The sequence below is a fragment of the Cololabis saira genome, chromosome 11, assembly GCF_033807715.1.
Source record: "Cololabis saira isolate AMF1-May2022 chromosome 11, fColSai1.1, whole genome shotgun sequence".
In the NCBI taxonomy this organism is placed as follows: domain Eukaryota; kingdom Metazoa; phylum Chordata; class Actinopteri; order Beloniformes; family Belonidae; genus Cololabis; species Cololabis saira.
In genome coordinates, this window is record NC_084597.1 from 29,234,688 (window position 1) to 29,262,581 (window position 27,894).

General features: G+C 41.4%; 1 protein-coding gene across 1 annotated transcript in view; it reads left to right on the plus strand.

Annotated features, from left to right (window-relative positions):
- The window catches only part of LOC133455345 (breakpoint cluster region protein-like), a 99,947-nt gene continuing 72,053 nt past the window's right edge, over window positions 1-27,894 (plus strand). The window contains exon 1 of the mRNA XM_061734318.1: window positions 1-2,386. Coding sequence (XP_061590302.1) covers window positions 781-2,386 — 1,606 coding nt within the window. The 5' untranslated portion in view covers window positions 1-780. The remainder of the gene's footprint in view (window positions 2,387-27,894) is intronic.

The following is a 27,894-nucleotide window of genomic DNA, read 5'->3' on the forward strand; positions in this document are numbered from 1 at the left end:
AGCATCGCAGACGAAGACAGGGGATGAATCTGGAAGGAGACATTAAAATCAAGAACTTCACATCGGTGCTTTTGGAGGAAGGAATAAAAATGGGATAAGAAAGTGACCGACCTACAGGACAGCAGCGGTAGATCTTCTGTGAAGCTGAGCTGCCTGCGCTTTTGCGTTTTTCCTCTCCATTCTCCTGCTGCTGGTACAAAGACGCTCAGTGAGGAGTAGCAGCACCTGGGATTACAGTCGCATGAATGGGCAAGAGTGGTCGGAACAGCAACTCAGTAAAAACTGCTGCTTTCAAAGACATAGTGAGTAAAACCGACAAAGGATTTAAACACTTTCTACCATTTTTGCTCTTTCTGGCAAGCAGAGAAAACACACTGCCATTGTGTTGAATTAGATTTTTTTTTTTTTTTTTTAATATATAATCTTAACCTGAAAGTGGCCTTTTTTGTTTAACAATGCACGAAAACAACGAGCTCTGTTGCAGCTTTTTATTCCCGTGTACGTGTCGCGCATCGCTCCTTTTTTTCCTGACAGAGCAGCCGGTCTTTCTCGTTCAGAAGGGGATGTATTCCTGCGACTGCGCAGCCTACGACAAGTGTCAGCAGTTTGGCTGTCTGATGGTGGACATGTCACCCACAGACCTCCTATAAACCCCCCCCTGCTGGTGATCTGGTCAGTGTTTTGAGCAGGAAGCCAGGTGAAGTGGACTAAGGAAGGGGTCAAACTGTGCACACTTCATCCCTGCAAAACGGGATTGCTCACAAATAGATTGGGAAAGACATGGTGGAGCCGGTTGGGTTCATTGAAGCGTGGAAAGCTCAGTTCCCAGAGTCGGAACCCCCCAAGATGGAGCTGCGGTCAGTGGGGGGCATAGAGCAGGAGCTGGAGAAGTGCAAAGCCTCTATCAGGCGCCTGGAGCAGGAGGTGAACAAGGAGCGCTTCCGCATGATCTACCTCCAGACCCTCCTGGCCAAAGAGAGGAAAAGCTACGACAAACAGCGGTGGGGATTCAGGAAGACGCCACTGAATGAGGGGATGGACCCTGCAGCCACACAAGGTGCAGAGTCGCAGTCCCAGCAGCCTCACATGCAGGAGACGGGTGGAGTTGGAGTAGGCGTTGTGGGATATTGTGGGGTAAGTGTTGGGGATAGAGGTCGATTCCAGCCTCTTGCAGATGGAGCAGGGAGGTCCAAGCCCAGGCCTCCGCCGGCAAGGAAGTCTGCCTCTCATGGAGATGGCTTAGAGTCAGCCTTTGACATACCCCAGCAAGCTGAGTCAATGTCCTGCGACAACCTAGATGGCTTATCCCCATCCAAGCAGAGAGGTGGCGTTTCCATGTCACCTCGCAGGCCCACCCTTCCACCCCCGGACAAGGAGCTGCCCTCTGATCCAAAGGACAAGCTAGGGATGGGACTTGGAGTGGCAGCTCTTCGGTCCAATTTTGAGAGGATCAAAAGGGCAAACTCTCACTCTGCAGGTGATGTAGTTAAGGGACAGGAAAAGCACCTGCCGCCACCGCCGCCACCACCGTTCTACACCAACATGGAATTCCATCACGACAGAGGTTTAGTCAGGGTCAACGACCGTGACGTGTCTGAAAAAATCAGCTCTTTAGGTAGTCAGGCCATGCAGATGGAGCGAAAGAGGTCCTTACATTCCCTCCCAGGTAATCTGGCTACGGTGGCTAGTGAGCTCAGACCCAGACCGGTGTACAGAGGACGCTCGACTGAGAGCACCTGTGGTTATGATGCAGAATATGAAGATGGTGAGCCCAATCAGCGGCATCTGGGAAGGGCCAATGGGGGTAAACCTCCACCTCCACCATGGCAGCCATCGGAGTTCCAGGCCTACTCGAGTGTCTACGTTGGTGGAATAATGATGGGGGAGGGTGGCAGTGGAGATGGAAAAGGAGTTGGCAGTGGGGTCACAATGAGAGACCATGGGGGAGGTGATGACCACCTTCTGACCTGGCCACGCCGCTCATACTCTCCAGGCAGTTTTGAGGATGCAGGAGGAGGTGGCGGCTACACGCCGGACTGCAGCTCCAACGAGAACCTGACGTCTAGTGAGGAGGACTTCTCCTCTGGCCAGTCCAGCCACATCTCACCTAGTCCCACGACGGCCTTCCGTCGACCTTTCAGAGAGAAGAGCCGCTCGCCTTCACAGAACTCCCAGAACTCCCAGCACTCCTTCGACAGCAGCAGCCCTCCGACACCGCAGTCACAAAAGCGACATCACCGGCAGCAGGGAGGCCACGTGGTCATGTCTGAGGCCACTATCGTGAGTGTCCGAAAGACGGGTCAGATCTGGCCACCGTCTGCCCATCATGACCTCATGCCCCACGGCAGAGCATCCCACGACAACAGTTACCATGGAGAACACCTAGGTGAGTTGTGTGGTCTCTCATGTTTATAATGGCGTTCAAATAAAATCTTGAAGCCTTTACAACCACTACGTTAAAATGAACAAGAGCACATGAGAGTCAGTTTAATTTACTCAAGCTATAATTACCTTTTGTTGACATTGTTCTTTTGCTTTTTCAGTCTGTCATTTTGACTTTATCCTGAGACTCCAGAAAGTAACTGAATGTGATTGATAGTCTGAGTAGGACTACACGTGTATTTGCATTTAAACATGTGGAAGTCTGTGTCCTCTGGATGCCCTTGTGTTGGAGGAGATGAAAGATCCACCTCTGCTTATTCCTGGAATGTCAGAAGGGGGGGGGGGGGGGGGGTCAGATTTGGTTGAAATTTGAAGTCAAGCCCTTCTCAGACAACTCCTCCAGCCCTTCGTACTGAATTGAAATCACAGGTGTCTGCCCTTCTGAACCTTACTGTCACTAAACCTCCGTTGAATTTCAAGCTTAAACCCTTGACTACCTCACACTGGAACAAAAGGAATCCATCCTCATCTCGCCATACAATTATCTGCGTTACGCACAATCGCTAAATTGAAGCCTGCGAGCAGCGGCACCTGTAACAGAGTAGCTGACTAGGACGCATGTGCAGCCAAAGAGACATGGACAAACTGGATAACAGGACTAGGAAATGAAAAGGAAGTGTCTTTCTTTGAGAAAAGCACATCGGAAGGGCTTAGTTTGCTGTAATGGCTCAGTAAAGTTTCCAGTGTCAAGGCTGTGCCAGCTCACGAGCGCTAAAACCAAACACTGCTCAAGTAGTTCAAATATTTGATATGATTTTAAGACTTGGAGAGTTGTTTACTAAAGTGCTGAGAGATGCAGTCATCCACATCATGGTCAGTTGTGCTGTGGGAGTCACAGTCAGTTAGGTGCCTACTGTATTTCAGCTGATTTTGGAGCGGTGCCCTGTTTGAGCAGACGGCCAGCAGCAGCTCTGGCGTTACAGGCCTGCAGCAGTGCCAGTATGAACTGGAAGGAGGGAGGAGGTCACATGATGAAAACAAGAACGCAGAAGGGTGAAGGTTACGGGCACTAATAACATGAATTGATATTACTGGTGTGATTCTGTAGTAGCTAGTGATTAATTTCTAAGCACATCAGTGTTACTGTCGTTACTGTCTGCACCCTGTTAGTGCTCATAGAGCTCAAACAGGGGCGTCAATTGGGTATGAAGGTCTGGCAGCCGCCACACCTTTGCTTCAAGGGTTAAATGTAAATGTTTGTTTTTTTAAATACATTTATGGAATAACTACAAATGCAAATCAGAACAACATGATCGATTTCACTAGTTATTATACACTGTAAAAACTCAAAATCTTAACAAGAATATTTGTCTTATTTCTAGTTAAAATGTCTCATTTTTAGTCTCATTTTAAAAAAAAATCTCATTACATTTAAGACAAGACTCAAAAACAACCATTTTCACGTGTTTCAAGTAGATTTTCACTTAAAATAAGTAGAAAAATCTGCCAGTGGAACAAGATTGTTTTGCTTGTAATGAGAAGATAAATCTTGTCCCACTGGCAGATTTTTCTACTTATTTCAAGTGAAAATTTACTTGAAACAGGTGGAAATTGTCAAATAACAAGTTATTTTTCTGGTAATGACTCTTGTTTTAAGTGTAATGAGATTTTTTGACTAAAAATGAGACATTTTAACTAGAAATAAGACAAATATTCTAGTAATATATCCTGGTAAGATTGAGTTTTTGCAGTGAGCGAGACTGCATTTGAAAAAGTTCCAATTTTCTTGACCACACAGATAAGCTCCATAGCAGACTTCTGTGATGAGTATTTGCTGGACGTGTTGATTGATACTCTAGTTAAGTTCTGTGACTCGTAACCTTGCCATACCTTAGCTTCCACTGAATTGACGCCACTGGGCTCAAAGCGTCAATAATTAATTAATTTGCATAGAACCTGGGACCTTGTTGGGATCAGTTAAAAAGCTTTTTACAGAGAAGGTGCAATCATCAGAGCACAGTTGCATCCTTTATGGATCCCTGTCCCAGAAATACTAATGCTGAAAGTTAAAAACAAACAAAATTGAAACTAATTAGCAAATCAGCATTTTAGAACAATGCAAAGTTAGTAGCTCTGACAACATGACAATTATGCGTATGCTCCTGCACACACAGATAGGACGTCCCCAGCAAACAGCTAGCTGATTCTCCAGCTGCTGTGTTTAGGATTATCACTGCACTGTCTGCCCTCTTTGTTTTACATTATTTTTCACAACAATGAGCCCTGTGAGAAGTTTGATGAGCCGGAAGGGGCCGGAATAGAGATGGAGGTCTGGGGGGGGAGGTGGTGATGGTGGCGGCGTTGCAGACAGTGATGCATTTAGTGGGATAATCTGGAATTTGAGTATAAGAAGTGAAATGTTGGTTAGACACCCTGCCGAGTGGTTGTGTTTTTCTAGTTGGGTTAAGCTGATGCCAGACGGACGTGACAGTGACAGTGAAGTGGGTGATCGCATAGACAGCTGCATCTACTTTTGATCCCGTAGTTGGTTCATAAACATATATGTTTTACCTAGCAGGGAAATAGATGAGGATAAAGAAGCAGGGGGTGGAGAGTGTGTTTTTAGTGGGCGGCTGATGATCCTAATAAAGAGTGGGACAGTGCTGTGAGGAAGACTGAGGGAGGCAGAGTGCAAGGCAAAGCTGTCGTTTCTCGCTTCACTGGTCAGGGACGCGGGGGCTGCAAAGATGCACAGATGGGAAGAATTCTCCCGTTGTGTAACAGAAACACACAGACTCAGGCTCTCACACAAAGACACGCATACTGGATGTTTACTCTCACACCTTTTAGGCATCTTTGCCTTCAGTGGTAGGTGAACATGTGCAGAATGTGTTCCTGTTTTTGCAGTCTGAACCTCTTCTCTTCTCTTCTCTTCTCTTCTCTTCTCTTCTCTTCTCTTCTCTTCTCTTCTCTTCTCTTCCCTTGATGGCAGCAATTGCTTTGTGGTGTTTTTTGTTTATTGCATGTAGGAAGCCGTTTCGAGATCAAAAGTTGTACATGCTGAGCTGAGCCAAGCAGAAAAAAAAACGAGAGAGAGATTGAATTGAAGATATTTCCTGAGTTTTTGTCAGAGGGGAAAGAGGGAAACTTCAACTGTTTGGATGCAAAAATCATCAGCTTTTCATATTTGAACCGGATTGAGCGAAGACGAGCGTGGCAGTCTTACATTAAACACTCAATTATTCATGCTGAGCGAGATGGCTGACTCTTGCTCTTTTCCTCTTTTCCATCATCATGACTCAATATTTATGTCCTGCAAAAAGGAAGAAAATTGTCGTTAAGAAACGAACACAGACATGACTTTAAGATGCTAAAACCAACATATGTTTTATGTAAAGCTGCACAAACAAACAGATGGAGTTTACCTAATAAATCTCAGGCGCTGCAGCACTTGCTGACCTGCCCTGTGGTTTAAAAAACTCACCCCCACACCAACACCCAAAGTTTTACTGAGTTCAGTCTGTTGAAGAAAGGACGCTTTCATGGCGTGCTATAATGAAATGTGTGGGGGATTAAAACTAGACTCTCCGTATGCCATTTCCATTAATTCATCTGAAAGGAAATCTGCCTTTAAACCAGTGAATACCTGTGGCTTTGTGCCCTCTAACGACTGGGATGCCGAAGCAGGATGACACGAAAAAGCTTCAATTGCTGCATTGTGCAACTCTTCCAGCTGTGTCCTGTCTGCACTAGGAATGGGCGATATTTTATCGTTCACGATATACCGTCAAAAAAATTCCTCACGATAAGAATTTGTCATCTCGCGGTAAATTCCTGTTGATGATGTTTTTGTGTAAAGAATTTATGGTTCTGCGTTAAATCCACGCACAACGTACGTGAAGGAAGGAAGGAAGGAAGGAAGGAAGGAAGGAAGGAAGGAAGGAAGGAAGGAAGGAAGGAAGGAAGGAAGGAAGGAAGGAAGGAAGGAAGGAAGGAAGGAAGGAAGGAAGGAAGGAAGGAAGGAAGGAAGGAAGGAAGGAAGGAAGGAAGGAAGGAAGGAAGGAAGGAAGGAAGGAAGGAAGGAAGGAAGGAAGGAGCAGGAGGAAATAAGGAAGGAAGGAGAAAAAAGAAGGAAGGAAGGAAGGAAGGAAAGGGGAGAAGGAAGGGAGAAAACAAGGAAAGGAGGAACGTAGGGAGTAAAGAGGAAGGGAAGAAGGAAGGAGAGAGCAGGAGGAAAGAAAAAAGGAAGGGAAAAAAGAAGGAAGGAAGGAAGGAAGGAAATGAGCCTGAAAGAAAGAAAGAAAGAAAGAAAGAAAGAAAGAAAGAAAGAAAGAAAGAAAGAAAGAAAGAAAGAAAGAAAGAAAGAAAGAAAGAAAGAAAGAAAGAAAGAAAGAAAGAAAGAAAAAAAGAAGGATAAATTCCCGTTGATACGTTTTTGTGTAACAAACATGGCGGATCTGAGAGCGAGATAGATTTATAGTTACAAAGGTGGAGTTGAATTGGTATTTTTTTATATTCATTTTTATCATTATCAGGATAAATGCCAGAAATTATCGTGATAAATATTTTAGTCCATACTGCCCATCCCTAGTCTGCACTAGTATGTCTCAGTAGATACAACATCTTACTCCCCTGTGTCTGTCTTTCTGGTCTTAGGCTTTGCATTGACACATTTGATCAATTTACACATACATGTTATGTTGACTTACAGTGAGCAAGCATATCCTAACAACTCTGATTCAATGAGACGTGAGCTTTGGGCCTTTCTGGATGTTATAGGATTGGATTTACAGTGATGAATCCTTGGGATCCTGGATCTTGCCGTGCAGATTCTCAGTGTATTGGCCTGTTTTAGAGCAGAATTAGATCTGAGACAGTCAGGGTTGACGCCGACCCTTTGGGGTCTCCCTCTTTCTCTTCTAGGGGTGGGACACATGTACAGACGGGTTTGTGTAGATGTGTTCACAACTACTGTGAAGGCAGAAAGCAGTGCTATTCCTCGTTTATTTTGTCATCTCGCGGTAAATTCCTGTTGATGATGTTTTTGTGTAAAGAATTTATGGTTCTGCGTTAAATCCACGCACAACGTACGTGAAGGAAGGAAGGAAGGAAGGAAGGAAGGAAGGAAGGAAGGAAGGAAGGAAGGAAGGAAGGAAGGAAGGAAGGAAGGAAGGAAGGAAGGAAGGAAGGAAGGAAGGAAGGAAGGAAGGAAGGAAGGAAGGAAGGAGACGGTCAGGGTTGACGCCAAACCTTTGGGGTCTCCCTTTTTCTCTTCTAGGGGTGGGACACGTGTACAGACGGGTTTGTGTAGATGTGTTCACAACTACTGTGAAGGCAGAAAGCAGTGCTATTCCTCGTTTATTTATGAAAAATGAGACAAAAAAGAAACACACAACCATTATCAAAGACCTTGTTAGATCATTTGGAAATACTTTTAATTTTTTTTCAAAATTTTTGGGTTTAGCTGATTTTAATTTCCTACGGAGTTGACAAGAATGTACAAAGTATTTTAAGAATATTGAAGCAAACTTGGCAGGATATGTGCACCACCTTGTGCGTTACATTACACATATGATGACCTTTCATACAAAAGTTAACAAAGTTTACAGAAGTCTTGAATTTCTGCGTCTGTGATCCTGTTAACACAGTGTTAAGCCTGAAAGCTGCTGTTCCCACAGTCACTTTGTCACATTCAGAGACTAATGACTGCAGAAAGTACTGTGAATTTATAGGAATTAAATGACAAGTTTAGAAAATGTGACTTCAAGCACCAGAGACGCAGCTCAGCATGTGCTGAACATGCCGTGTCCATCCCTTGTTTTCAGGCCCCGTCGTCATCAGTTGTGGGTTTGCTTTTTGCTGCATGAGGAAATGAATGTGTGGTGTGAGAAAAGTGTGAATTCTTTGCTCGGTAGGTGAGAGTTGGCAGCCTTGTTGGAGAAGCACGTGCTGGAGAAGAAAAAATAAATCAGAGAAAAGACTTTGGCATCTTCAAAGGCCCCATGGCAGATAAAATCTGTTTTCTTTTTCTCAGTTTCTGGGTTTTTTCTAGTTTAATTTGTTCCTTAACAGCTTGATGTGAGATGCTGTTTTTCTTCATGGCTATTCAATTGTGTTGCCTGTGTGTCTGTGTTTGACAGTCTTAAAGCTTCTTTTTTTATGTGTTCACCAGCCAAAGTTTTGTAAGAGGGCTTAAAAAAAGGATTTCCGGGAATGGGAGATATTTTACCATTCACGATAAACCGTCAAAAGAATTCCTCACGGTAAGAATTTGTCATCTCGCGGTAAAAACGATAAATTCCTGTTGATGACGTTTTTGTGTAAAGCTGATTTATGGTTCTGTGTTAAATCCACCCACAACGTACGTGAAGGAAGGAAGGAAGGAAGGAAGGAAGGAAGGAAGGAAGGAAGGAAGGAAGGAAGGAAGGAAGGAAGGAAGGAAGGAAGGAAGGAAGGAAGGAAGGAAGGAAGGAAGGAAGGAAGGAAGGAAGGAAGGAAGGAAGGAAGGAAGGAAGGAAGGAAGGAAGGAAGGAAGGAAGGAAGGAAGGAAGGAAGGAAGGAAGGAAGGAAGGAAGGAAGGAAGGAAGGAAGGAAGGAAGGAAGGAAGGAAGGAAGGAAGGAAGGAAGGAAGGAAGGGAGAAAAGAGGATGGGAAGGAGGAAAGAGAGAGCAGGAGGAAGGAAGGAAGGAAGGAAGGAAGGAAGGAAGGAAGGAAGGAAGGAAGGAAGGAAGGAAGGAAGGAAGGAAGGAAGGAAGGAAGGAAGGAAGGAAGGAAGGAAGGAAGGAAGGAAGGAAGGAAGGGAGAAAAGAGGATGGGAAGGAGGAAAGAGAGAGCAGAAGGAAGGAAGGAAGGAAGGAAGGAAGGAAGGAAGGAAGGAAGGAAGGAAGGAAGAAGGAAGGAAGGAAGGAAGGAAGGAAGGAAGGAAGGAAGGAAGGAAGGAAGGAAGGAAGGAAGGAAGGAAGGAAGGAAGGAAGGAAGGAAGAGAGAAAGAGGATGGGAAGGAGGAAAGAGAGAGCAGGAGGAAGGAAGGAAGGAAGGAAGGAAGGAAGGAAGGAAGGAAGGAAGGAAGGAAGGAAGGAAGGAAGGAAGGAAGGAAGGAAGGAAGGAAGGAAGGAAGGAAGGAAGGAAGGAAGGAAGGAAGGAAGGAAGGAAGGAAGGAAGGAAGGAAGAGAGAAAAGAGGATGGGAAGGAAGGAAGGAAGGAAGGAAGGAAGGAAGGAAGGAAGGAAGGAAGGAAGGAAGGAAGGAAGGAAGGAAGGAAGGAAGGAAGGAAGGAAGGAAGGAAGGAAGGAAGGAAGGAAGGAAGGAAGAGAGAAAAGAGGATGGGAAGGAGGAAAGAGAGAGCAGGAGGAAAGAAGGAAGGAAGGAAGGAAGGAAGGAAGGAAGGAAGGAAGGAAGGAAGGAAGGAAGGAAGGAAGGAAGGAAGGAAGGAAGGAAGGAAGGAAGGAAGGAAGGAAGGAAGGAAGGAAGGAAGGAAGGAAGGGAAAAAACAAGGAAACGAGAAAGGAAGGGAGAACAGAGGAAGGGAAGAAGGAAGGAGAGAGCAGGAGGAAAGAAGGAAGGAAGGAAGGAAGGAAGGAAGGAAGGGAGAAACAAGGAAAGGAGGAAGGAAGGTAGAAAAGAGGAAGGAAGAAGGAAGGAGAGAGGAGGAAGGAAGGAAGGAAGGAAGGAAGAAAATGAGCCTGAAGAAAGAAAGAAAGAAAGAAAGAAAGAAAGAAAGAAAGAAAGAAAGAAAGAAAGAAAGAAAGAAAGAAAGAAAGAAAGAAAGAAAGAAAGAAAGAAAGAAAGAAAGAAAGAAAGAAAGAAAAGAAAGAAAGAAAGAAAGAAAGAAAGATAGAAAGATAAATTCCCGTTGATGACGTTTTTGTGTAACAAACATGGCGGATCTGAGAGAGAGATAGATTTATAGTTACAAAGGTGGAGTTGAATTGGTATTTTTTTATCGCCATTTTTATCGTTATCGGGATAAATGCCAGAAATTATCGTGATATATTTTTTAGTCCATACCGCCCAGCCCTACCGGCTGCACATTTACCTTTCTTATTTTTTATTCCTTTATTGTTTTTTTGTGCCAGCATGATATTCCCTTTTGCATCATGTGATTGAACATTTCCACATGTGTGTGTCAGCACACGGAGGGGACAGAAGACAAAGAGTAATGTTTTACAGCAGCGTGGTCTGGTGTAGCACAGTGACACCCCCCCACACAGGCTGAGGAGAGAATGAAGCTCTTAAAAAAGCTTGTTCAGTGTTTGCAGTTGAGTGAACTTGGCAGCAAGAGCCGGCGCACAGTAGCTACAGGCTCCAAGTCAGGCTCAGAGTGCTGGAAGGTAAAAGAAAGAAGGATTGGAAGAGAAGGAGAAGAGGAGGAGTTGGAGTGGGAGAAAGCGGATCAGGCTTTTTTGCCAGCTGGTGCTCAACCTGCTCAGAACTACACACACTGAAAGGTGTCCCCATTTTTCTGTTATCATCAACGGGAGAGGAAAACAGTACCCCTTTGCACTTGTTCAGGATCGACTTTAGTTGGTTTATCTGTGTGTCCTCCTTCACTATAAGACTTTAAATGTCTTAAAATATAGCTTTAAGTGTTCTGTCACCATGTACAGTAGGTTAATTGCATGACACAGTGACACAAAGCCGTTCTGCTACGAGAACACAGTCTGTGAGCGTTGGTCTGTGTTTCAGCTGCAGAGGTCTGGCCTGGCAGCGAGGCTAGCGGGGTTGGCAGCTCCAGCCAAGCCCCCCGCTGAGAGTCCAAACTGTCTGACCTGCTTTGTGGAGCAAGAGCGGCCGGTTTCAGCCCGGCAACTGACCACAGACATCTCCCTGTATGTTGTTGACAAGGTGTGTGTGACTGCTGTGTCTTTAGTTTTAACATAATTCCCGAAAGGAGTTTTGGATGTTTAAACTTCGTCTGTTGTTAGGGTCGCCACCGACCCGTTCTTAGGTTTTAAATTCATAAAACTACCACAAAAATGCGTTTATTGCATCAAGGCTTTTTGACTTTGTCAGGAACCTTTATTTTTCACTAAATTATAAAATGCTCTGGTTGAAATTGTTACCTTTACTTTTTTTCCATTTCCTTGAAGTAAATGGGTCGAAATTGACCCATAACACCATAGATGTTACTATAGTTAATAATATTGAAATGAAAAAGTAACTGAAACAAATTTATTTAAGATATGTGTTCTAATACCTCTCCGTAATAGCCAGGTAACACAACAACCTTTTATTTATTCATATGATTCTCTTGAGGCTCATTTTTACCAGTTTTAAAATTGAAATTAAGGGCTAAACTGACAAAAAAGGCCCAGAGTCCCATACCAAAAATATTAAAACCAATATTTTCATGGATAAGGAAGCCTAACAATGTAACCAAGAGATGAGCAACAAATTGGATGATGGATAATTGTTTTAAGTGTATTTTGAAGATAATTTAAAAACACGGGTCAAAACCGTCCCATTAACATCGGAGATGTAACACAAAGCTAACACCAGACAAAGGTTAAACTGAACCGGGGTTGAAGGGAACCAGATTTGATGATATCTGAAGTGGAATGCAAACAAAATTGCATGAAGACACATTCGTAGCCCTGCTAATTGCTCTTTTTGTTTTTCTCCTTTTTGTGTGCGCTTTTATATTTGCTGTCCCAAGCGTCCAGCCACAATCTTTCCTCTGGTGACTGAAAAAACTAGAAACGGAGAGGGAAAAAAAAGGGACTTGGAAAATCCCTGACATAAATTCTGGTGACTTCTTTCTCCCTATTTTGTCACAGGCCTTCTATTTAAACTGTGGCCATTTTGGCTCTCTCCAGTGTGGCCCGCGTTGTTTCATTCACAGAGTTTGTTTGGCCGCAGTGAAGGGAAATTGAGCGGGTTAGTGTGCAGCCATGGCTGCTCACCACAGGCCTCTGGCCTTAAAGGATAAAAGCTCGCTTGCGTGTTTTCCGTGGATCCCGGGTTAACTGTTCGTCTCAGCCAGTTCTCTACACTTTGGCTAGCTTGAAAGATTTGGTTTCTGGTTGAGATCACATGGCAACATTGCATGAATGAAGGTGAATATCACATGGACTGACAAAAAGCTCTGTTGTATGGAGCTGCATTTTGATTTTATTTGTCTATTTACCCTTCTTTGTACCAAGGGACCAATAAAGTTAAGAGACTCACCACAGGGAAGGCTTTGCAGTGGTTTCAGAAAGTCCCTGTTAACTCGGTATCAGAGTTTAGAGAACACAATCTGTTCTTTTAATTTTATTTTACAGCAAGACATGACAACATAGGGAAAAAGAAAGGTGAAGAGAAACTATACTAACAGAATAAGAGTTTTTATTATTAACAGAAGCCTCTGTTTAAAAATTGTGATGATTACAATTGTTCCTTAATAACTAGGGGTGGGTATTGGGAAGGACCTCACGATACGATACGCATCACGATACTTGAGCCACGATACGATACAAATTGCGATATCCCGATTATGCGATATATCGCGATATTCTACATAGTTCACCGAAAAATTTAAAAATGCATTACACATCTTAAAATCCAAGTTGTATATATGTACATCAGATGATAGTGATAATGCATTGGACAGACTGAGTCAAAACAATTTAATTCAAACTTTCCATTTTAATTATGCAACATATTTGCATGAAAAAACACACTGAAACACAATGAAAAGTGCAGTTTGCATTATTCTTAGATACAAAATACTCAAAATAAAATTCAGTGTCTCACTCACACTGAAATCACAAAATAAAGTGCAGCTAGGGGTGGGCAAAAATATTGATACAGCAATATATCGCGATACATACATTGAATATCGATATCGTATCGGGAGACCATGTATCGCGATATATTGCCGTATCGATATTTTTGCCCACCCCTACTAATAACCTTCAGCAATTTAGTTTTGTTTTCTCTGGCTTTATAAAATGTAATTTGTGATAGGAAACATTATCAGGTCTCCTCAGACCACTTAATGTGAGGCAGTGAAAGAATGGTGGGCGTCTCAACTTTTACCCAAGAGAGTGTCAAGCTGCAGGACAAGAGCTTTGTCTTGTCTTATCCCCCAGTCTGTGTTGCTGTCTGTGTGATGACAACCTCTCAGTCGACACCCCCAAAGTAATTGGACAATGACAAAAAAAAGATTTAGTCTCTTTGCCTTCACTTTATCTTTAGAAACTGAAAATCATGCTGTATTGGGTTGAGATAAGGCGACTCACTTGAGCAGTTAATTTCTTAGTTTTTCCAAACGTCCATCTTATCCATCTGCACTAGGCTGAATGTGAACACAGAGTGCAGGTTTATACACCTCAGCATTCATCTCACACTTCTGTCAGCAGTCTCATCATCCATAAACACTTGGTAGTCTGTTCCACTGGCAGCCACACATGCCCATAGCATAATACTTCCTCCACCATGTTTGATGCATGACATTGTGGATCATGAGCTACTCTTTTTCCTCCACTGCAATATTTTCCATCATTCTGATACAAATGTATCTTGGTTTGATCTGTCCAAAGAATCTACATGTTTTATTTAAATCCACCCTGGTGGTAAAGGTTAAATTGGTGCAGTGAACAATAAACATGCTGTGTGCTTCAGTTGTAAACAGAGCTGGGTAGAGGAGCCAAAAATTGTACTCAAGTAAAAGTACTGTTACTTCAGATTAATATGACTAAAGTAGAAGTAAAAAGTAGTCATCCAAATAATTACTTGAGTAAAAGTAAAAAAGTATTTGGTGAAAAAACTACTCACGTACTGAGTAACTGTTGAGTAACGTCTGATTTATTTTTTTAACATAACCATTCAAACAGACAAAAGTACAAAATAATCATCTTCAGGCAAATTAAATCAATAAAATAATAACATAAATTAAAATGAATAAAAAATAAAAAATAACTTAAATTAAAATAATCTTAAAGTAAATTCAAATACTTTAATAAATAATAAAATGAATACAATAATGACAGAATAAAAAAATAAATTAAGCACAAAATTTCAAGCCTTTGTACTTTTCTTTTTTAACCAGGCAGAACTAGAACAAACATGAACTCATAGAAACTCTGTGTGTGTTTGAGTCTGTGTAAATGTGACAAAAAATGCAAAAACAAACATTTTTCCCAAAGAATCACTCAGTGATGTCATGAGATTGACGCCTACGCGGATAAAAGGGATAAAAGAAAAGTAACAAGCTCAACGTAGCCTAATGTAGCGGAGTAAGAGGAACAGTTTCTTCTCACAAATCTACTCAAGTAAAAGTAAAAAGTATAGTGATTCAAAACTACTCCTAAAAGTAAAAAAATTCCCAAAACTTACTCAAGTAAATGTAACGGAGTAAATGTAACTCGTTACTACCCACCTCTGGTTGTAAATATAACGTGCATTTAAACACAAACCGTGAGTTTAGTCAGTCAGTTTAGTGATTGACATGATGGATGCAAGTTCAATGATGGATTGAGTGGCAACAGAAACCCCACTGGCAATCAGCTTTCTATAATTTATCTCCTCCTGTAACACAGTTCACACCTCTCCAGACACATAGCAGCACTAATACATCCTGTCTATAGTGTTACACTCAGGATTACCAGCGTTCACAAACCACCACTAACCTGTGTGCATGTTTAGCAGGTACGTGGAAATGTTTTCACTTTCAATAGGATGATGGAGGATTGGCACTTTTAGATTAAGCTTCCCTTTTTATGCATTTTCTCTCATTTTTTTCCCCTTGCCGGAGCCTTGCTTTTTGCAATTTAACTCTCAAACTCTCTTTATCTCTTGTTCAGCCTCACTCAAACAGCTGCTTCTAGTTTCCTTGCTTGTAGCCAATTAGAGGCACATCGCAGTTTCTTTCTTTCGTTTTGGGGGTTTTCTTCCAAAGCAAGAGGAAAAGCTGAGAGAGATCAAAGTCACAACAACCCCCCTCTCCTGCTGGAGCAGGCGAGCGTCTCTGTAGTTCTCAAAGGGCTTTACCTGGCCAATCCGTGTAAAACGGCCCAGTCAACGCCAGCTGTCGGCCGCTGGCATCCGTAACCACCGTCCAGACTGCTCCCACGTGCTCCCGCCGCTGATTTAATTAGTAGTCCAATCTTTGTTTTCCGTCTTTTCCACTGTTTCTTTGAAGTATTTGTTTTGCACTCCTTGCAAATATACTGTAGCTTCAAACCACCACGTCTTCATTAACAGCCCACTAATTAAAAAAAAAAGAGGCTTTTATGATCTAATTGTTTAATGGAGTTAACCACAGCTTACTGCCGGTATTAAGGAGAGTTGAAGGTTGTTTTTGGATCATTAAGCTTCCTTGTCTTCTTGCATCTTTGGAAAACTGCTGCTTTCGTCTTGATGGTTTTAAGTGAACCAAGGAAATCAGATGAGAAACGTGTGTTTCAGTGACCAGTGCAAAAGTTCTGAGTATAACATGATGATGATGATGATGATGATGTTCTTGCTACCAGAAGACCTGAATAGTCCAAACATCAGCTCATTAAACAGCTTGTTATCCAGAGTGGGGACTCTCGCTTTTTTTCTTTTGTTTGAAATGAAGTGCAGGAGTGTTGTTTCCACCTCCGAGCCGTAAGGGAGGAGCTACTTCAGACTGACGCTGGAGATCTCTAGCCGTCATCTTGTTCCTCTGATAGATGCAAGCATGCATGAATGTTATCTCCATCATACGAGCACAGACAGATCCATGTTGTATTTGTTGTATCTGATAATGTAGACCGGAGCCTAATTTATACTCGCAACATGCAACAACGATGGAAAAATGAACAACAGGCGATTATTAAATATATAAATTATATTATATTGTTTGACTGCTTCTTTCCCTAAGTAACAAAGTTAACTAAGCAACAGCCATAACTTTCCAGTAGTGACATTCAAAAAACAGCCCTGAGTATAAATACAACAATGTTGTGCACATGTAATGCGTATGGCAGCCATGAAGTTCACCTGTCACCTGTGTAACCACAGCTCTTAATTACACACACATTTAGCGGCCTCATATACACAAAAACAACTCCTTTCTAGTTTTATGAAGGAAAGACAGTAAACATGTTTATCTTCTCTGTAAAGTTTTAACTATAGCGCTCTGTGTGGATTAAACAATTTAAGAAACTGCACTTGTTGGTATTTTTCAGCATCAGATGTTGTATTTTCGTTCAGGCATCAACTTGTAGAGAGCAGTTTTTCAGATAAAAGACAAAAGCTTCACTTTGGCCTCAAAAAAATGCAAATAAATTATTGATGTGAATTATCACATGAGAGGGACCGCTCCTCAACGGACGGCCATGTAGATTATGTATTTCAGGACAGATTGTGATGCAAAATGTATTTTCTAGCAATATTTACGAATCTAACATTGAGCCACTATTGTTCTACAGTACTGTGACCCAGTGTTCACATTTCATATCTCCTTCTCTCTGCTGTCGTATACCATATTTTATTTCAACAGAATTCTTAAAGGAGCATGAGGCAGGATTTATGAAAAAAATGCGTATACGTTTTAAGTTTTCTAGTAATAATGTCAGATGAAGCGTTCCAAACCAAAAAGAATGAGCCCTCTAGTGTATCTCTCCTTTGCCTTGAACAGGCTGTGTGCTGCAAAATGTGCTGCAATTCTGGGCCCGAATTTCCCACGCTGTGCTGCGGTTGTGACGTCACATGACGCTGCATGCGCGTTCTCGACTGCGCTCGGCTTGGATACAGGAAGAAGACGAGCGCGGTGGATCCAAACTTCTGTTTGGGTAGACATGGATTCTTCCACAGCCGGCAAACGACCCGGTAAACAACTCAGTCACATCACCTGCAGTGCTCTGAGGAGTCCGTGTGGCTCCCGTGCCGGCTTCGCTGTTGGCTGCAGTAAACCTGACGGCTGTCGTGGCGCTAATGAGTCTCATTTCTTATTCTTGCCTCATGCTCCTTTTAATAAAGCGGCAATTATTTAGTTTTCCATTTCTAATATCAGACAATGATCCAGAAAGAAACCCACTGAATTATTGCCCAGTAATTTTATATGTTAACCAGCAGTTGCTGATTTACATCAGGGACGTTCCAATCCCCCCTCCCCCGGCAACTATTACGTTACTGAGCTTTGACTTGATCAGCCGATAATACCGATTTGATACCGGTCAAAGGTCACATCAGAGGTCCAAATGTCCATCTCAAAGCTAGTTCCCTGCAATGGTTTTGGCTTACATGACACATGCTCATATGAACATTCATATGCTCGGCATAACAGGAAGTTGCGAGAGCAAACAAAACAAGTTTTCTAGTTTCTGCATAGTTTTGGTAGCATCTGTGATTATCTCACATGGTGGTGTCAGAATATAACCTGCTGTAAATGGACGTTAAATGGCTCAGTTTTCTGATACTACTGCTACTGATGAGCTGCACTGACACGACCCAACCCGGTTCTGCTTTGGATCTCACACACTGCAGAATAAGAGTGAGATGACTCAAAACACACTTCTGGGAATGCCTCTGGAAAAAAGAGTAAATGCACAGAAAAAAAAAAAGTATCCGTTCATATTAACCTAAAAACAGAAACAACTACATCCGAACTAAGTCTGTTTACACACACACACACACACACACACACACACACACACACACACACACACACACACACACACACACACACACACACACACACACAAAACACACACACAGACGGTCTGCACACTGTGTATGTTGTTGTGTAGAAGGCATTTAGCGCACATGCACAGCCCTGAAGCCAAACACATTGAAAATCCAAACAAATGTTTTAGGCTGATACCACCTTCTGTTCACAAACAGACCCAATCTGAGACTTGAAGATGCATCTACTGTTCACATCACTGGACAACACACTCCATAAATGCTCCTTTGGGATTCAGGGTACAAATTATTTCTTAACATCATTACTAGTCAGCTAATAGCCATGCTTAATCTTAGCATATGCAATTCATTTTCCACGTGTAGATTATGTGCATAATAAAAGGCAGAAGGGATTTGAGTTTAAGTTTCTAATGCAGACTTGAGTTCACTTGTCTTCCTCTCATAGACTTTGAAAAAATCTTTATCTTCCTTCACCTTTTCCCTATTTTACACACACACACACACACACACACACACACACACACACACACACACACACACACACACACACACACACACACACACACACACACACACACACACACACACACACACACACACACACACACAGACCTAACAAAACAAAGAAATCATTCCAGCCACCCAGAATACCTGTACACTTGCTCTCTTTTTTTTCCCAACCTATTGACTTCCTCACTCCTCCTGTTTTTTTTGTGTGTTTGTGGTTTTCCCCTTACCCCCACCTCCGTTGAACTCTGCATCAGGTAGCTTTATGGGTTTTTCTCAACAAATGCTGGATGTTAAAGGCCTCCCAGGCTATTACCGGTGGAGGTATGTGAATTAGTGAGGTTTCAAAATAAATTACGTTAGCAAACAAATGATCTTGGTGCCAGTGGCTGTTGATCTCTGGACTGGAGACCCCCCATGGCCATAATAACTGAACCACATTCTTCAGTTCTGCCTTTTTTAGACGGTAACAGCATCCCTTTGTTCGCTCCTCCGCAGGTGACTGACAGTCATGAAGATTTTGTTTGAAAGCAAAACTGATTCAGAAGCACAAGATATGTTGGGAAATAATACACGAATGAAGTGGAGATTTGTGTTTTTATCTAGAAACAGTTGCTTTGTTCTGCATCTGGAATCTCGATTGAGAGGCTTCTGGACTCGGGATGCACACTGTAGATGCTGCTTGGAGGATGGGCACGCAGAGGAAAAGACATGAATCATGTCTCAGACTGAATGAGGAAAAACAAAATTAGCCTAGCTTGAAGAGACATTTATTAAAAGCCTAACAACATTAAAAAAAAAAAACGTTTTGCTGGACTACAAAGAGAGGTTTGGTTTCCGTTATGTTTTCTCCCACTCCAGCTCCCTTGTATTGTCTGTTATTTGTTGAGCCGCTGGCTGCAGAGGGACTGAATAATGGCAGGCTCCGGGGGAGGATCAGATTTCATGTTGTGACCCTCCCTCCCCTCTCTCCCTCCCATCCCTCCATCTCTTCCCTGAATGCCCTTCGGTAACATCCCTCCTCCTGTGAAATCTCTTTTATGTCACTTAATACCCCTTTCTCTACCCCCCTGACCATTCTCCCTGTCTGCCTGCCTCCCTTCACTCACTGTTCAGCCTGCAGCACGCTACACAGTACAAAGGCTGATTTTTAAGCCCAATTTGGCCATGACCGATGATTTTCAAGTTTGCAAAAAAGACAGCGTTTTTTTCTAACAAAGGAAATCATTTTTTATTTTTAGGATTTAAATTTGATGCAATTACAGGAATATAAAACATGTCCCTTTGAGCGTGATCCCGAACAGGTTAACAAAAATATGAATGGAAATCACTCACGCTGAAAATCCATAATTACAATTAATGTGTGATTTCCATCTTTTCAATTTCAGTTTCTTCCTATTACGGTAGTCTTCTTCTCTTCTGGCAGGCAGCACGCTTCAAGCCACCAGCTCTGATCCCTCCTCCACATAGCTGCTGTAACAGAGATGAGAAATTCATCGGTTTTCAACCTTCACAAGTCTCTGTAAAAGCACTTCGAAATTTCGTGTCTGCAAAGGGTTAAATATGTTTGACCTCCATTTTAGTGACAACAGTTTACTTGCCATGTCTGGAATCTGAAAGTCTTCAACAGAGTGTGCAAATAACCCGGAGAGTGAGATAACGATCCAACGCCGAAGGCCGGTGGTGTTTTGTCTCAGACAGCTAAAAGTCAAAAGGACAATTTGAACAAAAATCCAGAACATTCCCATGTTATTAACAGATCAGGAAATGTGACTAGGAGTACGAGAGGCCACTCCTTCTAACTTAGGTATCTAACTAGGGTTGCCACCCGTCCCGTAAAATACGGAATTGTCCTTTATTTGAGAAAAAAATGTTGCGTCCCGTATTGAACTAATACGGGACACGATTTGTACCGTATTTTCATTAACTTTTACACCATATTCTAGTTGAATTATTGAAATAAATTAACTTTTACACCATATTCTAGTTGAATTATTGAAATAAGTTAACTTTTACACCATATTCTAGTTGAATTATTGAAATAAATTAACTTTTACACCATATTCTAGTTGAATTATTGAAATAAGTTAACTTTTACACCATATTCTAGTTGAATTATTGAAATAAATTAACTTTTACACCATATTCTAGTTGAATTATTGAAATAAATTAACTTTTACACCATATTCTAGTTGAATTATTGAAATAAATTAACTTTTACACCATATTCTAGTTGAATTATTGAAATAAGTTAACTTTTACACCATATTCTAGTTGAATTATTGAAATAAATTAACTTTTACACCATATTCTAGTTGAATTATTGAAATAAATTAACTTTTACACCATATTCTAGTTGAATTATTGAAATAAGTTAACTTTTACACCTTATTCTAGTTGAATTATTGAAATAAGTTAACTTTTACACCATATTCTAGTTGAATTATTGAAATAAATTAACTTTTACACCATATTCATCACCTGTAGGCTATATTACATCTTGACTGATGTGGACATACAGTAGCATAGGAGGCTATTTCAGCTGCTAGTATGGTTGGCTGTCTGTACGGTCACGAAAATTCAATGCTATTAAAGCACTTTAAACTTTAAATCAAAGCATTTAGTTTTTTCATATAAAATAAACACATTTTTATTCAGTTTAGAAGTTTTGGGGCTTTTTTTTTGGCTCCTGTGCTGCTGAAATCAGGGCGTCCCTTATTTCTATTTCTGAAAGGTGGCAACCCTATATCTAACAGTCCGGTAACATAGGTTTCAGGGAAGAATATCTTACCATTTTATTTTCCCTCCTAAGATAAAACTAAGCATCAAAGCTGTACGTGTATGTAGGAAAAGACACACAGGTGCTTTGTTGTGGGATTCAAAGCTTCCTAAGCCGTGTTCACCTGGTGCCCACATGGTCAAAGCATCTCCGCCCACTGAAGCGCTGAGCGCCAGTACAAGTGCATCTATTCTTCTTTGTCTGATGTGGCTAGTAAAATACCAACTGAACACTGCAGTAGGTTTAACCTGAAAACAAAGAAGATAGCATTCTTGTGGAAGTCACACACGCAGGGAAAAAGGTCCCTGTCCACTAGGGATGGGCGATATTTTACCGTTCACGAAAAACCGTCAAAAAAATTCCTCACGATAAGAATTTTTCATCTCACGGTAAAAACGATAAATTCCCGTTGATGATGTTTTTGTGTAAAACTGATTGAAGGAAGGAAGGAAGGAAGGAAGGAAGGAAGGAAGGAAGGAAGGAAGGAAGGAAGGAAGGAAGGAAGGAAGGAAGGAAGGAAGGAAGGAAGGAAGGAAGGAAGGAAGGAAGGAAGGAAGGAAGGAAAGGGCAAAAACAAGGAAAGGAGGAAGGAAGGAAGAAAAGAGGAAGGGAAGAAGGAAGTAAGGGGAAAAAGGAAGGAAGGAAATGAGCCAGAAAGAAAGAAAGAAAGAAAGAAAGAAAGAAAGAAAGAAAGAAAGAAAGAAAGAAAGAAAGAAAGAAAGAAAGAAAGAAAGAAAGAAAGAAAGAAAGAAAGAAAGAAAGAAAGAAAGAAAGAAAGAAAGAAAGAAAGAAAGAAAGAAAGAAAGAAAGAAAGAAAGAAAGATTCCAGTTGATGACGATTTTGTGTAACAAACATGGCGGATCTGAGAGCGAGATAGATTCATAGTTAAAAAGGTGGAGTTGAATTGGTATTTTTTTTATCGTCATTTTTATCGTTATCGGAATAAATGCCAGAAATTATCGTGATACATTTTTTAGTCCATACCGCCCATCCCTACTGTCCACACATCGACACTGAAGAGTTTCTGAGTATTCTCACACTGAAACCTCTTTTTCAGGAGGCCACTTCCTTTTTAGTGAGCGTAAGCTGGGTTTGAGGATAACTAAAAAAGGGCTATATGAGAAGCATCTGTTCAACTGTTCGAGGGGAAGGTATTCTCCACGTGTCTTTTCTCCTCACCTCACATCTTGCTGTCTGATTGTCCCTGTAATGCATTATCATTTAGCCCACTTTACACTGGGACTGACTTGAAATAGCAACTCTTAATTGCTGCCACAGTAAGGATTTCAGAAGGTGTTTTCAGAACTTATTTGTAATTGCTGTAACTACTGAAGAAAAAGCTCCCTCTCCTTTTTTTCCCGATTGTACTTGCATCTTCAACCAGTCATCTGCACCTTAGGGGGACGAGGGCAGCGAGCGTGTCTGCAACAACCCCAGCTGTAGAGGCACTAAGGTCTTAGACAAGTGTAATGGAGACTGATCGCAGCGTGCTCGCTGTACAGTCGCAGCACAGATGTTTCTCTTGACGCCAGAAAAGATTATAGTGGGAGCTCAAAAAACTCCAAATGCACTTCTGTGAATTATAAGCACTTGCAGTGTTGCAGATACAAAATAAATAAATAAATAAAAGTAAGTAAAGTAAGTAAAGTTTATTTATATAGCACCTTTCACGGATTTAAAATCACAAAGTGCTTTACATTAAAAGAAGGCACACAAATTAAAAGAGATTAAAAAGAAAAGATACCAATAGTATACATATATATAAAAACCTAGATAAAATTAACAAGGTACAGAAAACGGCACTGGGCTGGCATGTTAAAAACATAATCGCAACGCACAATTAAAAACATAGCATCAACGCAGAGACACAATAAATGAACGGTTAACCAAAAGCCTGTCTGAATAAAAACGTTTTCAGCTGCTTCATAAAGCCTTCACATGAGTCTAGAGAACGCAGTTGTGAAGGGAGAGCATTCCATCATTTTGGCGCAACAGCTTGAAAAGCACGGTCACCTCTGGATTTATAATGAGTTTGAGGGACAGACAGTAACGATTGGTGTGCTGATCTAAAAAAGAAGAGGAACTTCCCCGAGCAGTAATAAAACTATGAAGTTGCTACTTTCTGGGAGTCCTGACTCTTACTTGGAGCTTTAGATTATTTAAATAAAGTGTGCTGCTGCTCATTTTTCTTTCAGTTATTAGTTTAGTATAAGTTGTAGCTGTCACCCCTGAGTTTTAGGCAGGACTTTTGACACAGCATGTCGGAATTGCAAAAAAATGTAACATCAGGAATATCCAGTAGTACACAATAGTACTGTGTATACATGAGGCTGTACCAGGTCACCTGTTTGAAAATGACACAACCAAAGACCCTCCTTGAGCTGGGAGGGGTGACCGGCTCAACCAGCTTGACCAGCATGAGCTGGTGATTGACAGCTGGTCGCTGGTCTACAAGCTGATCACCAGTTAAACCATCGTAAGCAAGCTGTCCCACCAAACTACAGCCAGCAAGAAAAGCTAACGAGGTTTGAAGCAGGCTTTAGCTGGATTTTTAAGTAGGGATTTGACTGCCAAAGCTCGAGAGGAAAGTCCCGCTCTAACTGGCATGAGTCACATAATCAATACCATGTCTTTGTTAATGTGCTTTCCTGGGGCTTTTATTCACATTTTGACTACTCTGTTTTAATTTCTGAATGTCCTCAATGAACATACAGGAGGTCAGTGTTTTGTAAGTGGTGTTGTAGATGAAAGATTGAGCAACACTCGTGAGCTACCTAGCTGATGATGAACAATATAAGAAGCAGCTTAAAAAAAAAACATTTTTTTTTTTTTTTTTTTAAGCTTTTCATCATTGTTAAGTTTCAGTTTGGACATGTGTAATGTCCAAACCTCCTCTGCGGTGGATTGGCTGATAGTCGGTGTGAACACAGTCCACACAAAGAACCCCTGTATCACCGGACATATTGATGAGTGGTGAACACGCACTCATCAATAAACAGCACAGAAATCCTCACATCCAGCAGTATTTGCTGTAAACACATATTGTGTCCTCTGTTTGCAGACATGACATTACTCTCTTGTTGCATACTTGTTTTAAAACGCCTCTACCTGCTCTTGACACTCTCTCACATGTGCAGTTTTGCTTGTGTGACTGAACTGAAAGGTAAGGAAAATCTATCCGAGGAATTTGCCTAAAAAAAAATTGAATAATTGTATTACTGAGATATATTCAGAACTTTATTGATTACCTAAGTGGATATTTGGCAAGGGCGCCCATCAGAAGGTTTTTGTTAACCCATCTGTTGAACGTGGTGAATGTGATTTTGAAGTAGCCATGCTGCCTGAAAGTAACTATGGATGTCCTTTAGTCTGAGGAGCTTTTTTATTGTTAAAATCATATCTTGTAGTTACATTACTGTAGATATTTGCGGTGAATATTTCCTACTTGCCGGTACATTCGACTGAATAAAAATACGATTCGCCCCAGTTGTTCTAGTGTGGGAAATGCATGCTTTCATGTACTTGTTCAAGCAAGATATTTGATTAGAGCCTTATGTCCATTTGTCTGTTTTTCTCAGGGTGTGTGCGTTTCACAGCCGAATGCCCTCTGTGGAGGACAAAAGGCTGAATCAATACATGTCCCTCCCTGTTTGATTGACCTGATTCAGTGAGTCAGTGTCTTGAGTTGGTCACAACTTGTAATTTTTTGCTTATCCACTTAGGTTTTGAGGATTGATTGATTGATTTGATTGAAATTCTTTATTCAGTCACATCACACTACAAGCATTATCAACACAAACATTATCGACAAAATAGTGACTGAAGAGGCACAGGCAGAAGCATAGTGCTTATATTAATGCCTGTCCTACATGCCAACATAAGCTATCCATCCAGAATTATTTCAATATAAGAAAAAAGGATTCACCACTGTTTTTTTTGGGCTCTAGTTGCCCTTTATTCAAGTTGCAGACAGGAAGGGTGTAGAGAGAGAGAATGGGGATGACATGCAGCAAAGGTGTGCAGGCTGGGATTTGAACCACTGCAGGAGGATTGTAGCCTCAGTATGAGCCGCTTGCTTAACCCACTACGCCACCGAGCGACCCAACCACTGTTTTTTGAGGGGATTAAAATCTCAGGCATTCCCTGATCACATGTCCAAAATTCCAGTGTGAAAATTAATTTGTCACTTCATCACTTTTGCTTTGTCACTAAAATATCATACTGAAAAAAAACAAACATAAAAAGGAATGGGTCGTCATATGGTTTCTAGATTCTAGAGAGAAGTTGCTCTCGGAGGAGATTTTTATATCTTGTTTCTTGTTTCTTCACAGTGGTCTTGAGTTGATAAATGACCCCTGTTAGAGGAGAAGGAACCCCATGCAGGGACTGGTTCCTAAGGACGTTTCACTGATGACATGGTACAGATGCAAAGTTCAAGATTCGGTCAATTGTCCAGCTTTTCCTAACAGCTGAAAGGGGAAATTTTCAGAGAGAAATGAGAAGAAAATTAAAACCTTCCATGAGTCTTGAGCTAAGAAGAAAAAAACTAAACAAATGGAGAGCATAAGGGTGAGATACCACTCCTGTGCCCAGCTGATCGTTGGGCCTTGGGGTTTGAGGTGGGTGGATAAAAGAAGGGTGCCGGCAAGATAAGTTCCAGTTTTTATTTAAAAAAAAAGTTTATTTTTAGTTTTTCCTTAGGCACAAATCAACAGAGACACATAGACTCAGTGACTGCCTCCCTCTTAGCAAAAGAAAAGACCAACCACCCTCTGTCAAGTGAGCCACCCTCTTAAATAGCCCAAACCAAATTGGTGCAATTGGGCAGCTACGATCTGCAGGGGTTTACTCCCCCCCACAAACATAACCATTTCAAATAACAAGGTAACAAAAAGACAAGACCACAAAACCTTAATCATTTAACAATAATCATAACACTGAAACGTAATCCCACATTAACCCTAAACTGAAAAATGACAATAAATTGGTACATTCACAAATCCAATCACCCCTCACCTGTCTGACAGCTATGTAGCATGCAGGTGAGCAAATGCACACCAGTTTTATTGAACAACAAAACAATGAATTGTGACTAGTGGGTACCACATTACATTGACTGTAACTCAAAATACTGCAATTAACCCTCACTTACAAACCTTGGTCCCTAAGCTCATGAGGGTGACAAATGTGTATGCTCACTTTCTCACAATAAGACTGGTTGCAAAGTTATTGTCTCTAATGAAGCTCTCATGTCACAAAGCAGAACTGATATCAAAGTGGCTCTTACATCATGACATCATGAAATTTTGGATCTGTGACCACGAAAAACCCCCTCAGATCTTCATCCCAACAAGAACCTGTAGTCAGTCTTCAAAAAGCTTGTGAAACAGCATAAAACTTCACATTGGAATCAACTCAGGGCCTTAAAGCAGCATTAATGGATCTCCATCAGTCAGGATGTTGCCCAGAAGTGCCACAGTGAATTACAGATGTTTTGAATAAGAAGGGTCGAAGATGTAAATATTAATTGTTTAAATGAATCTGACACATTTCCTGATAAATGCCTTTTGAAATGTATGAACCATATTTTCTACATGGAAACTGTGTGTTTGCAAACTCAGTTGTCCCGTGCCGTTCAGACCTCAGACAGACACCGACTCAGAAAAACACACACGCTGGAAAGAGCTGTTCATAAAAAAAGAGGAAGTGCATAACAGTCTGGCTCTGTCTTCAAGAATAAAATTAAAGTGTTTCCCGAAATACAGCATGAGAATTTAAACCCCGGTCTGTCAACGTGTGTGTTGATCATAGCTACTAAATCTCCACCACCTGTCAGTGCGTCACTGGGCTCTAAAGACCGACTCCGACGTGATTTCTGTGAGAATTTTTCTCAGGGTGTCAGAGAAATCCACTGTGACATAAGACACATGCTGAAGTGCAGGGTATATTTTAAGAATAATTGCAGTTTAGATTATGTTTTGTGCCATCTTAATTCATGGTACTTCTTTGGTTAAAGGATGATTTATAATGCGCAGGCTTGTCACAGACAATAATGGGTTACACCCCCCATTTGTGTTGTCTGCCATTTCCCTGGTTGCTTCTCTGTGTATATTTTTTACATTTCTCTGTGTTGCTGTTCTGCCACTTAACCATTCTCCGTTCAGGCCGTTATGTAAGTGAATTAGCTGGCAGTGTAGCGCATTATTTCTCATGTGCTGTGTTGCCAGTCTGGAACTAGCTGGCTTAAATCCCTGCTGTTCAGCAGAGGGATGGATTTAGGCTTTAAGACTGCAAGATTTTGACAACTTGCATGACTTTTCTTTTTTAATCTTTTGTGTGTGTGTGTGTGTGTGTGTGTGTGTGTGTGTGTGTGTGTGTGTGGGGGGGGGGGGACTTTTTTTCCTCGCCAGCATGAATTTCAGAGGCACGTTGTTCACCAATATACTTTTTAGTTACGTGACTTGACCCTAGTCTTGACTGCAGTCCTGCATTTGGGGATAAATTAATTTCAGATCTAAAAAAAAAAAAAAAACTAAAGAAATAATCTTTGTTACCTGTTTACTAAAATATACAGGCTTGTGTCCCATCTTTAACTACTATTTCCTCTCAGAGAGCCTTTATTAGTTCTACAC